We start from the raw sequence: 14,834 nt of genomic DNA, 5'->3' as shown, positions 1-14,834 counted from the left end.
AGCCGGGCGGGCGGCGTTGAATTGTTGATGCTGTCAGTGTCACTTTACAATAAAATAAATAAAGTGGGAAAAAGCTGTATTTATTTTGATTATTAGCTGTTATTTTCAGTTTAATTTAATCAACACATTACAAATGAAGCTGCTAAAGCCCAGTTGGGTGAATCATGATGGTAAATATAAGTGATTTTGTTATTGAAAAGCGACACTACTTATTGGAGGTTTCCTGGGACTAATTAGTATTATTTTCAGATAAACCGATATTTTCGGTGGATATACATCCTACGGGGAAGCGATTTGCGACTGGAGGTCAAGGCGGGGACTCCGGAAGGGTCGTGGTATGGAACCTGAACCCAGTTCTCTTTGAAGCAGTGGAGGTGGACCCCAATGTCCCTAAGATGCTTTGTCAGATGGACAATCATTTAGGTTAGTTGCTGCTTACACTGACTACAGCTACTCATACATATTCTATTTCAATCTGATATCTTATTGCGCATAATTGGATATTTATCCATTTATTGCTTGATTAATGCAAACTAAGACTTGTTCTAACAAAGTATGTTGTTACCATCCTGATTAGATAAAAATTTCAAATAAAACACTTATCTACTATTACTTATGCATACATCTAATCATTCAAACCTATTTTTATAAAATACTTAATACAATTTCACACACATTCCACATTGTTAGAACTTGTATTTTTCCTCACTTCTCTCAATATGAACTGAAAAGTAATAGGATAACCTATAATAATCTCTATAATAACTCTTAATCTTAACATCTTCTTCTAATAGTAAACACTATTGAGTTTGCAAGTCACCCCCTGCCTGTTTATCCGTATTTTTTAATATTGGTCAGGAGAGGCATGCAGGTTTGTATTGATATTTTAGTCCCCATAGTTAACCGGTTAACTATTCCACAGCCACCTGCACACCTATTTGCTATATCCCTAATCATTTCCAGCCAAAGACTTCTACCATATCTCGCAATAATCCTGCATCAACCGGGGATTGTCCTTAGGTATACTTTCATAGTGCGTACAGGGATAATCGCCGGCTGATGTGGACCCCATTACATTTAGATCAAAATTGTTCAACGGGCCTCTGCGAGTTGGCTTTGGCCCCTCGTACGCCTTCCAAATACAGGTCCGGGACCCTGTGGTCCCGAGATTATGTAAAGAACTTATTATACATTATCAAAATTTTCAGCTTGCGTAAATTGTGTCCGTTGGAGTAACGGAGGCAAGTACCTGGCATCGGGCGGAGATGATAGACTGGTGATGGTTTGGGGACTCAGTGTGGCTGCTAATGCCACTCCGGGCAAACATAAGGCTGAGACTTGGCGGTGCTTGGCTACGTTGAGAGGCCATGCAGGTTTGTAATGAAAATATTTCAGCATAACTTGATATCTTTTTTTTCAGTTCAGTTCAGTAGATAACCTTTGTTGTGCAGAATAGAATAAGTTAAGAACCACCTATACTCTTCCCCTGGGTGATATTAGAGTCTAGTAAAGAACTGCAATCTAGCCTATTTGCTAAGAATAGAGTTTATACCTAACTAATGTAGAAGAGGACCGGACTGAATAGTTGCAGCAGCCAAAGACTATTCAGTAAATACAAAGCTAAATAATATAATCACATAATCAGTACTAAATACATACATGTTTATCAACTGGTTTTAGAATTACTAATCTAACTGCTCTCTAAAGTATTAATAAAAAAACTTAATCTCGATTCAATGAAACAGGTGATGTTCTGGACCTGGCGTGGTCACCGCTAGACAAATGGCTTGCCAGCTGTAGTGTGGACAACTCCATCATCATTTGGAATGCAGAGAAGTTCCCTGAAATGGTGTGTGTGCTAAACGGACACAGTGGATTGGTGAAAGGTGTTGCTTGGGATCCGGTGAGTATTTAACTAACTTTATTATCTCTTTCGCATTATAGCAGTCTACTTATTTATTTGTTTAATACAGAGTACCTGTAAAACATTTTTCTTTATTTCTTTCTTTCTTTCTTTGTCTCTTTCTCCCTCTGTCTCACTCATTCCCTCTCTCTCTTTCTCTCATTGCAATTACTATAACTATTGTTGTTAAAATGTAATACTTTCTAAAGTGTATTTTGTAAATGTTTCCAGGTGGGCAAATACCTAGCTTCTCAATCTGACGACAAGTCACTGAGGGTGTGGAAGACTGCTGACTGGGCGCAAGAGATTGTAATCACTGAACCATTTGAGGAGTGTGGAGGTATGTAACTTTGTCTCACATTGCACATTAGCCAATTGCCACTGCATCAACCATGCAGCCTGTCTGTATTGTACAATATAATCTATTTCTGTTCCAAAGTTTCACTTGAATCAGTTCAAGCTACTGAACTGAGGTTTTGTGTGAAAAAGTTGACAATTATAATATTACTAGGATAGATCATCTATGATGATGATTGTATGTAGGCACGACGCACGTGCTGCGCCTGTCGTGGTCCCCGGACGGGCAGTACGTCCTGTCGGCGCACGCCATGAACTATATAGTACTGTACAGTACGTCCTGTCGGCGCACGCCATGAACTATATAGTACTGTACAGGCACGACGCACGTGCTGCGCCTGTCGTGGTCCCCGGACGGGCAGTACGTCCTGTCGGCGCACGCCATGAACTATATAGTACTGTACAGTACGTCCTGTCGGCGCACGCCATGAACTATATAGTACTGTACAGTACGTCCTGTCGGCGCACGCCATGAACTATATAGTACTGTACAGGCACGACGCACGTGCTGCGCCTGTCGTGGTCCCCGGACGGGCAGTACGTCCTGTCGGCGCACGCCATGAACTATATAGTACTGTACAGGCACGACGCACGTGCTGCGCCTGTCGTGGTCCCCGGACGGGCAGTACGTCCTGTCGGCGCACGCCATGAACTATATAGTACTGTACAGGCACGACGCACGTGCTGCGCCTGTCGTCCCCGGACGGGCAGTACGTCCTGTCGGCGCACGCCATGAACTATATAGTACTGTACAGTACGTCCTGTCGGCGCACGCCATGAACTATATAGTACTGTACAGGCACGACGCACGTGCTGCGCCTGTCGTGGTCCCCGGACGGGCAGTACGTCCTGTCGGCGCACGCCATGAACTATATAGTACTGTACAGTACGTCCTGTCGGCGCACGCCATGAACTATATAGTACTGTACAGGCACGACGCACGTGCTGCGCCTGTCGTGGTCCCCGGACGGGCAGTACGTCCTGTCGGCGCACGCCATGAACTATATAGTACTGTACAGTACGTCCTGTCGGCGCACGCCATGAACTATATAGTACTGTACAGTACGTCCTGTCGGCGCACGCCATGAACTATATAGTACTGTACAGGCACGACGCACGTGCTGCGCCTGTCGTGGTCCCCGGACGGGCAGTACGTCCTGTCGGCGCACGCCATGAACTATATAGTACTGTACAGGCACGACGCACGTGCTGCGCCTGTCGTGGTCCCCGGACGGGCAGTACGTCCTGTCGGCGCACGCCATGAACTATATAGTACTGTACAGTACGTCCTGTCGGCGCACGCCATGAACTATATAGTACTGTACAGGCACGACGCACGTGCTGCGCCTGTCGTGGTCCCCGGACGGGCAGTACGTCCTGTCGGCGCACGCCATGAACTATATAGTACTGTACAGTACGTCCTGTCGGCGCACGCCATGAACTATATAGTACTGTACAGGCACGACGCACGTGCTGCGCCTGTCGTGGTCCCCGGACGGGCAGTACGTCCTGTCGGCGCACGCCATGAACTATATAGTACTGTACAGTACGTCCTGTCGGCGCACGCCATGAACTATATAGTACTGTACAGGCACGACGCACGTGCTGCGCCTGTCGTGGTCCCCGGACGGGCAGTACGTCCTGTCGGCGCACGCCATGAACTATATAGTACTGTACAGGCACGACGCACGTGCTGCGCCTGTCGTGGTCCCCGGACGGGCAGTACGTCCTGTCGGCGCACGCCATGAACTATATAGTACTGTACAGTACGTCCTGTCGGCGCACGCCATGAACTATATAGTACTGTACAGGCACGACGCACGTGCTGCGCCTGTCGTGGTCCCCGGACGGGCAGTACGTCCTGTCGGCGCACGCCATGAACTATATAGTACTGTACAGTACGTCCTGTCGGCGCACGCCATGAACTATATAGTACTGTACAGGCACGACGCACGTGCTGCGCCTGTCGTGGTCCCCGGACGGGCAGTACGTCCTGTCGGCGCACGCCATGAACTATATAGTACTGTACAGGCACGACGCACGTGCTGCGCCTGTCGTGGTCCCCGGACGGGCAGTACGTCCTGTCGGCGCACGCCATGAACTATATAGTACTGTACAGGCACGACGCACGTGCTGCGCCTGTCGTGGTCCCCGGACGGGCAGTACGTCCTGTCGGCGCACGCCATGAACTATATAGTACTGTACAGGCACGACGCACGTGCTGCGCCTGTCGTGGTCCCCGGACGGGCAGTACGTCCTGTCGGCGCACGCCATGAACGGCGGCGGGCCCACGGCGCAGGTGGTGGAGCGGGACGGATGGCGCTGCGACAAGGACTTCGTCGGACATCGGAAGGCTGTCACTTGTGCTGTGAGTACTTCTTTGCATCGTTATTATTTTAGCCCATGGAGAAGGTCCTCACCCTTATTTCTTCGTTTTATTGCCCCTCATCCATCCTTCCTCAGAGTTAGAATGATAGACAATATCGAAATTATTTTTATTATCTGCTATTAACTGCTCTCTTATTTAAGACCCTCACACAACCTATTTGCTCTTGTCTGTCCTTAATGCTAAAGATAAAGATTGTTTATTTTTCGTCAGACTCCAATATTAAAACAAATGGCAATGAATTTTCTAATAAACGTTTGTTCTTCCCAGCGTTTCAACAGTAACATATTCGTGAAGGAAGGCAAGAAGTGTTGCTGCGCGGCGGTGGGGTCCCGGGACCGCGCGCTCAGTATCTGGCTGACGTCGCTCAAGCGACCGCTTGTCGTCGTGCACGACTTGTTCAGCGACAGCGTGCTGGATCTGTCTTGGAGCTCCGATGGTGAGGACTTGGAACCTTTACGTAAATAGGGTGACTGGTAATTAGTGAACGATATTTTAACACGTGATTGTGCTCATGATTATAAACAACTTTCCTAAAGACACTTTTTTTGTATATTCATTAGTTTTATTTTTATCACAATAACAAAACAACAAAATTACGCGCACGCGTGAATTCGTATGATCAGCTGTTAGCAAAGAGGCGCCCGCCACTAGTAGGGGTCTCTAGTAACCTCACACGGCTAAACACAACGCAAGCGATCTTTGAGGCAGATTGAACTTCACCTTTAGAGACGAAGATGATTAGTCCCACCCTACCCAGATCCTTCATGCTATATAAATATAACCATGAACCCTATATGCTCTCGCGAATGAAAATTCTATAATACATCTTATGACATATTCTGACAATGACACTGTCATTATAAATCGTAACGTCACAATTTATGTTTCAACTAATTTGAATTTCCCTCTTATTCGTGATAAACAGGTCTGAACCTGTTGGCGTGTAGTTCTGACGGGACGGTCGCCTGCATACAGTTCACTAACAAGGAGATTGGCACTCCACTCACCATCGAAGAAAAGGTAATTTTTGTTCTAATATCAATTTAAAATCAATCAGTTTTATGTTAGATCAGATTAGATAGATGATAGATTTAGATCTTTAGATCAGGGTTCAATAATAATTAATTTAAAATTGTATTGCATTAAGTTTTTGAGGACTTTAGTTCTACTGTAAAGGGTAGAGGTGATACTTAATTGACTGTACGGTTTCCGCGGTTGCTGCCGTGTAACGTGTCGCGGGTTCGATTCCCGCTTGGGACAACTCTTTGTGCGATCCACAGATTGTTCTGGGTGTAGGTGTGATGTTTATGTGAAAGTGTACGTTTTTTTATATATAAAAAATACTAATTATATTGTTTCTTAATTTTTCCCATATAAGTTAAGAGTCATTATGAGTAACAAAACATTTGTTTATCCCCAGAACGCTTTCTACGAGAAGATATATGGCAAATGTCTAGCCAACGAGTCGGGCGGCGACTTGTCGGCCAACTTGTTGGTCGAGTGCCCTGAGATCCTGCTCGCCAGGGAGAAACAGGAGGCTAAGAAAGAAGCTGCTAAAGAAGATTCCATGCCTAAGAATGATAAGTCACAAGTGGTGAGTCAAAACTTACTTTTTACCATGGATGTAATTGTAAATACCGTAACTAAATGTGTACTCAGCAACTAAGTATTTTCTCGCGTTTAATTTCATAGAAAACGGTAGTTCTCGAAATAAGTTGTTGATATGACCAGCTGGAAACTGTTGAATTATGGTATGGTTTAGTTAAATAATGTTCATGCACGCAACTCGCGTTATTGCGGTGATCTCAACTGATTTCGACTTCGATCGGAGCCCATATCTAATTTCAATCTTGTTACCATATGAACATTCTAATATATATGAGTCATTTATAAAAAACTATAATATCTTTCACAGCCTAAAAGCCTGCTAAGTCCGTCTACAGTGTCTACCGTCTCATCTTCAACCCCGCTGCGTCCCATGGACCGGCAGATTGAGACTCGTACGTCGGACGGCAAGCGGCGGATCACACCGGTCTTCATACCGCTCACACAGGCCGATGCCAAGTAAGTTATTATTATATTTTCACGGAATAGGAATATGATGAGCAGCCAAATCATTTGATGGCACCACCACGCATGTGATTCGCGACAGGTGGTGACCGTTTTCATCAATGTCTCTTAAATAAGTAACCCTTATGCAACTATAAGTGACACCTAAAGGTAAAGGAAAAAAAAGTTTAGGTGCGCTAGTAGAGTTACTTGGCGTTCCGTCACGCTAAATAACTCTTAGTTCAAAGATGATTTTAGATGGTTGGTGAAAATAGTAAATAGCCATCTACTACTAGGCCACTAGAGCCTCGAGTATACAAGTTGCTCATCGCCAGGCGAAGTAGTGGCCAAAATAATCACAACCATATTTTGTTCCAGTGAATCTCTAGGCTCCCAGCCGGGCGGTACGGAGAACTGCTTCAGCACATCCTCACAGAGCAAGTCGCGGATCAAGGTGGAGGTCAGGGACGACATCGTCATACATCCCAACGTCAGCAACCACGCTATCTCTACACAGAATAACTCCAGGACTAGCGATAAGTATGTACATATAATATGTATAAGTATGTACAATAATATGGTTTCCTACGGTATTTTATTTTTTCGTACCCGTCCCTAATTACTTTTGTACTGTCTCTTACTTTATAGTATTATTATAGCTTAGACGTAGCCACTGTAAGTCACGTCTACCATAAATTAGTTTTACGACAAGCATGACACTGATCATTAGTAGGTTTATGTTTAAACATTTAGTTTTCTGTATCATCATCAGCCCAGCAGGCAGTTCCCTACTGGCATTTCGGACCCTTCCTACAGTAAAAAAATATATATTTTTGTTACATACAATGTGTGTTTCCCAACATATTATAACCAACAATGTATTATAGTGGCCTAGACCAGCGCCTCCGCAAGCGTGGCGCGGCGTCCCTGCCGGGCCCCCGCACGGACGAGCTGGGCTCCAAGCGAGCGTGCGTGGCCCCCGCCCCCGCCACATTGGCCCCGGTCCCCGCGGGGGGCCCGGCCCTGGCCCCGCCCGCGCTGGGCACCGCGGGGCCTATTGTACGCACTGCTGGGGCACTCAGGCTGCAGGTATGGATAAATTAATAATCATCGTCATGTCAGCCACAAGACATCCTCTACTAATCATAAGCCTCTCTCAATGACTTTCAGATAGCCTGGTAGGAAGGAATCTGATATTAGTAATAATGTGACTAAAAATTATAATTATTGATTAATGACTATTATTCCGATAGCTAAATTCATAAATAGATTTCGATTGTTAAATAATTTTCGGTTGCAATATATAATATTTTCAAAACATATTAAAAACAGCATTACATTTCATTCAATTATTGTATTTTCAAAACAGGTGGTGAACAAGGCATGCAACACCCAATACGGCGCGCTTTCCCGGCTACAGTTACTGCCCAATAATTCCGCTTCCAGCGACCCTGTGTGGGAAACATATTTAGGTATGCAATTATCAGTTAATTATTTTAAAAGAAATATAATATCAATTTCTCAAACTATTGAACAAAAGCTATACCAGTTTCAAGTCACACTGGGACTCTTATTCATGAGCAATGTACTCGTCGCGTCGCGGCGATATCGTGCAGCCTACTGAGTTGGTGGTCAAACTTAATACTGGTAATTTACCGAAATTATTTGCGGGAGTAAGCTGTATTTTTTATTTAATTTTGTTATGTCACACGATGGTCATTACACTAGAACATAATTTAGGATTAATTATTACGTGTGTGTGCAGGGTCCCCGGTGTCGTGTATAGCGTGCGACGTGCGCTGGGCGTGCGTGGCGTGCGCCGACGGCACGCTGCACGCCTGGACGCTGCAACCACACGGACCCGGACACACGCCCGGGCACGCGCACACGCCGCGCCGCGCGCTGCCGCCCATCGGTATGTATACCACTTTTACTGAAGAACCCCCAATTACCCCACTCCCCGATTTACCCAATAATCTCCCTCCCGAATAACCCCCCTACCCCAATCTCCGCCCCCTAAACACCGAAAATTCATAACCAACCCTGATTGCTTACCCTCAAGTGATCCGTCAGCTCATTTACCAGGTTATCCCATAAGAAACGACAATTATAAGAACAGTAGGTCTGGTATCGCAGACCTACTCTTTCATTCGCACGGCAAAACTTAACACAATCCTTGTTTTACATCAATGTTCTGTCAAGCCTTAGTATCATTCCAATCCAGTCATGCTAAAATATGAATCTCCCACACATAACTACATAATAATTTTACTATTTACTAAATAAGCAGTTTGTTCCGCAGCCCTAATGTCGCAGGCAGCTAAGCTGACGTTATCGGGCGACATCCTAGCAGTGGTGACTACATCGGCCGAGCTCGCCATGTGGAACCTCAGCACCGCCACCTGCGTCATACGACCGCTGTGCTTCCGGTCACTGCTCGCCCAGGGAGGTAAGATATAAGATCTTACGTTAGTGTTTAGTAATAGATTAAAATAAAATTAGATTATATTTGTTTAGTTAGTTTGTTAAAATTCCCTGTGATATCCGAAAAATTTTAGATGTCATATATGGCTTACTTACGTGAAGTATAAGAGAAAAGCTCGACTATTTTCAAGTTGTACCGGGACTCATATTAGCGTAGCCAAGTGTTGAGTATATAGCGCAGAGATTGAACTATAAACTACTAGAGATTTTTGCTATTAGTGCACTTAAGCTTATTATTTAATTAATTAATTTAGAATGTCTAATAATATTTTTTGTATATTTGTCCAGTGACTGTGACCAACTGCTTCCTACTGGACGATGGCAACCCCCACCTGTCGCTCAGTAACGGCAAGAGCTACATCTACAGCAAGGAACTTTGTGCTTGGTGAGTGTATAAACGATAAAATTAATGCCAATAGGTTCACCCCCTACCACATGGGACTCATAACTTAGTGACGAAAACTGTGTGTTACTTTATATACTGATCTTCTGTCTAGCTATTTGTTAATTTAAAAAAGTGGCGTTATGTTTGAGGTTCTAGAATGTTGATTTTAATATGAACAGATATAAAATGTAATTTTAGCTATAAAAAATATTTTATCACAACTTGATAAGGTTAAAAATGTTTTTGTCAGATTCGTGAAGTCTCATAAGTAAGCTTTATCCTTGTATATTAGGGCCATAAGTCACCATGACGCCATGGTGACGTGGCCAGCGACGCCGCCAACCAGTTCGAGTTGATGAAACAATGTTTAACATGTTACTTTATTCTTTGATGTGCAATATTTTGATCTTTACTTCATAGTTACCTATGATATTTGTACCGTATGTACGTCCTAGAAGTAATCTAGCTAGTATAATAGTAACATGATATATGTGTGTGCAGGGTGGTATGGTCTGACGCCAGTGACCCAGTGTGGCGGTGTAGCGGCGCGGGCCAGTCCCGCGGGGCGCGCGCCCCGCTGCACGCCGTGCCGCGCCCCCACAGGACTACACACAACGCCTTCGCTAACAGGTACGCTTTAAATTATTGGCCATAACAACTATACATTGTACTGTTTTAATTCTCTAAACTCATTCTTATGTTTGTCGTATTCGTTCGTGTCTTATAATTAAAATCATCACATCCTTTACTGAAAACGATTGAAGAGAAGCTTCGGTAGATTACTGTTTCCTGTGACCTCTCGCAACCGGCATTGGTTCAGACCATGGTGCGGAGCGAGGGGACACTTTGGGCATCGGGTATCGCGCGACGATCTTCGACCACCGTAAGGTCTGGTTCTGGTCGGACGGCGAGCTACCCTTGCTTGCCGTCCGTGCGGCTCTGTGCGTGCCGCGCGCACCTCATAGAGCCATCAGACCACCTCAATTGGGGCCCAGTAGACTGATGCCGACCCGAAACTGCGGACTGCCTAGCGGATTACTGGGGCTCCGGCTCGAAAAGCAGAAGTAGAAACGGGTAGTTTTTAGTCAGTAAGAGTCTGACACTCCCTCTCGCCTCACCCAGAGTGGGAGAAGATATTGAATGATTTTCCCCTCTTAAAAAATCTTCATTATAATAGTACTGCATAAAATGTATAATAACATGAGTATGTCCCCCCCAGTTACAGCGCGGTGGCGGCCCGCAGTTGGCTGGAGGCGCAGGTGTCGTGCTGCGTGTCGCTGCGACTGGCGCGGGACTACCGCCACTGGGTCACTGCGCTCTTCACGCACCTCGTCAACCATGGTACTGACAATTACTCACTTATATCACTATATCATGCCTCATTTCACCTACATTTTTTTTTAACATTTTTTGTGTATGAATTCCAGGCACAGAAGATCAGCTACGCTCAATATTGGATGACATGCTGGGACCGAGCCACTTGACATCTACACCCAAGAAATGGCAGTCCACGATATTGGTACGTTCCATTTCCATTATTTCCAAACAAACAGTTCGCTTGTACATATTTTCTTCGCAGACTTTCTGGCCACAGATAATATAGTGTTATAGAGAATATCACCATACATAGAGACAGAATTTTGTTTTTTGTAATTGTGATAAAAATAAAACCAGTAAGTATACAAAAATGTTTCTTTGGGAAAGTTGTTTGTAATCATGAGTACAATCACGTGTTTAAATATCGTTCACTAATTACCAGTCACCCTATATACCATATTCTTCTCCCAGGGTATAAAGAAACACGACCTTCTAGAAGAGTTCCTCGCGCTGCTGGTCCGTCAGCTGCGCTGGCAGAGGATGTACGCCGAGTACAACGACCAGCTCGCGGAGATCAAGAGCATGGCCACCGTCGTCAACGGACACTAGCTGGTCAAGGAGCGAGACAAGTGTATGTAGCTTATAATGTGTTAGAGTGAGAGCAACGATCTCGAGTGGTGGAGAATATTAGTTGTATAATGTGTTTTTATGGAATGGAATTTGCAAAATTTTCTAAAAATACCTTATTACGAGGATTTTAAGGTTGATAATTCTTTTTGTGCAAGGTAAACTTCTTTTTGCATAGTGCTTTTCTGGATAGTGTTTTAAAAATTATTGTAATAAAAAGAGGTAAAGACGTGATATTAATAATCAACTTGTAGAATAATAAAAAAAAATAATTAAATATGACAACAAACTGAAATGGATTAAAACATATACATACTATAGGGCGCACAGAACTAGTTCATTTGTCTTTTGTTTCAATGGTTGAACAATTATTATTCAAGATATTTTGAGATTGGTCATCAGTCATCATTGTCTAATCTCATTTACGTTGTAAGCTGTAGGTAAACCGCCACCTAACTCCTATTCGCCAGCTAAGTAACGGACAACTAGTTCCGCACGCACTAACACGTAGCCTTTTATGAGGTCGATTAACCTCTTATATATAAGACACAACAGAAAATACGTTATGTCTAGAGTGGACCCGCGTTTCGGCACAAGACCAGTTAAATGATGATGACATATTAACCTCTGGCTGTAATTTCTACAGTACGTAAATAATCTGCAATGGACCTTCGATCATTAATCTTATCTTATTCTATTATATAAAAATAAGTCGGGTTTTCCTTCCTGACGCTATAACTCCAGAACGCACGAACCGATTTCCACGGTTTTGCATTCATTGGAAAGGTCTTGCGCGCCGTGAGGTTTTTAGCAAAGAAAAATCTGAAGAAAATCAATAAAATAGCCCGTCTGGTGACGAAACGGAGTTCGTCGGGTTTTGCTAGTTTCTTATAAATTTTGCTCAAAATTTGCAACTTGTAAATTGTTTTAAAGACTTCACTTCTAATTATTTTAAGTTCAATACTGCCTTAGTTTTATCAAGGTGTATTCAATCAATTTTAGTAGGTTGTAGAAGGATGACAGTAGTCACTGCAAGTTTCAAGTACTAACATTTAGCCGAATCAGAGGGTGTACTACGAGTTTGTTTTATGGTTAACGAGATATAACTACAATAAGCCCTCTGTTTGGTTGATTTATTGGAGCAGGTCAATCAGACCGTCCAAAGTGGTAACATTTCCATCTCGTTAACACGGCGTCCTGATGTAGACGCGAAGGGGATGCGGTGCGGCGCGGCGCGAAAACAAAAACTGTTAAAATCTATTGACGTGGCCTACGCCATCAACCGCGTGAACTGGATGAGGTGCCGTCACGTTTTTGTTTATAATGTCGGAAACAAAAACAAAACGAAGCGATTCACATGAACGCTTTGTGACGCGTCGCGACGCGACAGCTATAACCGCATCGCGTTGAAATCGTGTGTTACCGCATCGCTTCGCGTTCGCTGCTAGATCGCTTACACAGGACGTCGCGTAAACGTAAAATACTCGTATTAAACCCTCTGGTAAAGATTTAGTTTGACCGCTGGGATAAATACTGACAAAACTAACTGGGTTACCACATCGAAAGTGCCTGTAGGTGTGTTCCAGGTTAAATAAATGTAAATGTATTGACATTTGGGGCTCATTTTCTAAGAGTAAAATAATTTCATGATAAAAAATATGAAATGAAATAAACAATCTTGTAAATATACATGTCTTTAGTTTTATAACAGAACTCACGACCTCAGTGCGGTTTCATCCGGTCTGCATCGAGCAGAGCTGATGTTTTATAGCCTAGAACAAAAAGACTTGTTCAATTCGGAGCAGAGACTGCATATCGGTATAAAATATTTAAATAGTACTAGTAAAATTTCACTACTCTTATTTGTATACCGGCTTTTGAAGCATAATTTCGGTATCAGATATTAAAATTTGATTAGAAATATATGAGTACTCAAATGTATATACTGGACTAATTTCAGTACAACAATTATTTTAACCGATACTTTATTTCTGTACCAAAACACGAGGCGGCGCGCGACAGATGGACTTTAGTGCACGAAGGAATAAGGGCGGGGCGCGGATAGGGGAGGACAGATGAGTTAAACAATCGAGAATAACCGATAATTCATACGAATATCTTACTTATATGGATATGATACAGATAAATTACCGCTACCCAAATCATCTGTTATATATGTACCAAAATTATACGATACAAGAATAATTAAGATACACGAATCATTTCTGTTTGAATATCTGTACGTTATTTTTGAATAACAGAATGTTTATGGTATGACGTCATACAGAAAAAAATGTACAGAAATTTATACCGGTATACAGTTCCTGATTCGGAGGAGTAGTTTCCGAAATAGGTGCGTCCAAACAAACAAATTCTTCTGCTTTATATATTATCAATACAATTTTTTTTTTTCAATCTAATAATCGGTATTGACATTATGAAACAAGAAATCGAATGGACTACCTATATAGTTCAAGTCACACCTTATTTTGAACGAAATGCGTTTAAAAAAATGTAGAATTGTGGGAGACTATAACATATTGTAAGAATAAAATTACTCTTAAATGGTTGCGCAGGAGTGGAAGCAATAAGATTGGTCGTTGTAGTAGGTGTTCGGAGATAGATCCGCCTTATACTGTAGTAATATTATAACGTTACCTATTTAATAAGATATTGCACTATAATTTTACAGGCGCCGTGTTTGGATACATATTATTTCGATATTTCAATAGGTATAATGAAATATTCAAATAATTATATAAACACACTTTCATTAGTTAGGCGTCTGTATAATTGAATGCGTATCATTGGCAGTAACACTGATTTCAACTACTTATTTACGTAAGCAGTAAGTTCAACTTTTGATATTTTTTGTCAAATAGTTGTTCAAGGAATTTGGTCTTTATTTACGAAATAATAAGGGAAATTTTTGTTGCAGTAGAGCTATCTAATTATCTTTTGATTTGTCATGTTTTCTGCATAAAGAATAGAGTTTATTTTATAACGTATACAGGGTGTCCCTGAAGTCGACGTCCAACAGGCACCAGATGATCGGCAAGGTTCCAAATGTTATCAGAAAAATATAAAAAAAATGACGAATGCTGCAAGCGAAATCACGGGTAAACAGACAATGTTGTTTGACAAGAGATCCTCGCTGATTTTCAACATGATGATAACAAATCGCGTGCAAAGTGTTGTCTAGTGCATACGAGGTTGTAACGTATGATTTGAGTACACTAGAAGAATTTTTAGTAAGTTCAAATAAATTCATCGAAACGGAGTTTCGTTGAAAAATCTTTTTTTGTGTCGAGTTTAAGAAATAA

The 14,834-nt window shown here is 42.8% G+C and overlaps 1 protein-coding gene across 1 annotated transcript; it reads left to right on the top strand.

Annotated features, from left to right (window-relative positions):
- Positions 1–3: 3 nt before the first annotated feature.
- LOC118266672 (protein HIRA homolog) lies at positions 4–11,614 on the top strand. Its single transcript, XM_035580144.2, has 20 exons — positions 4–170; positions 250–423; positions 1,209–1,373; positions 1,746–1,903; positions 2,135–2,243; positions 4,468–4,628; positions 4,917–5,085; positions 5,575–5,669; positions 6,070–6,243; positions 6,565–6,713; positions 7,077–7,238; positions 7,586–7,787; positions 8,068–8,170; positions 8,464–8,613; positions 9,001–9,147; positions 9,471–9,567; positions 10,069–10,197; positions 10,787–10,908; positions 10,995–11,086; positions 11,356–11,614. Exons 1-20 carry the CDS (start codon positions 134–136, stop codon positions 11,491–11,493), a joined length of 2,733 nt encoding a protein of 910 aa, XP_035436037.2. The 5' UTR covers positions 4–133; the 3' UTR covers positions 11,494–11,614.
- The last annotated feature ends 3,220 nt before the right edge of the window (positions 11,615–14,834 follow it).

Source organism: Spodoptera frugiperda, chromosome 23 (assembly GCF_023101765.2).
Source record: "Spodoptera frugiperda isolate SF20-4 chromosome 23, AGI-APGP_CSIRO_Sfru_2.0, whole genome shotgun sequence".
NCBI classification, from domain to species: Eukaryota; Metazoa; Arthropoda; class Insecta; order Lepidoptera; family Noctuidae; genus Spodoptera; species Spodoptera frugiperda.
This window is presented reverse-complemented; position numbering and strand designations above follow the sequence as displayed.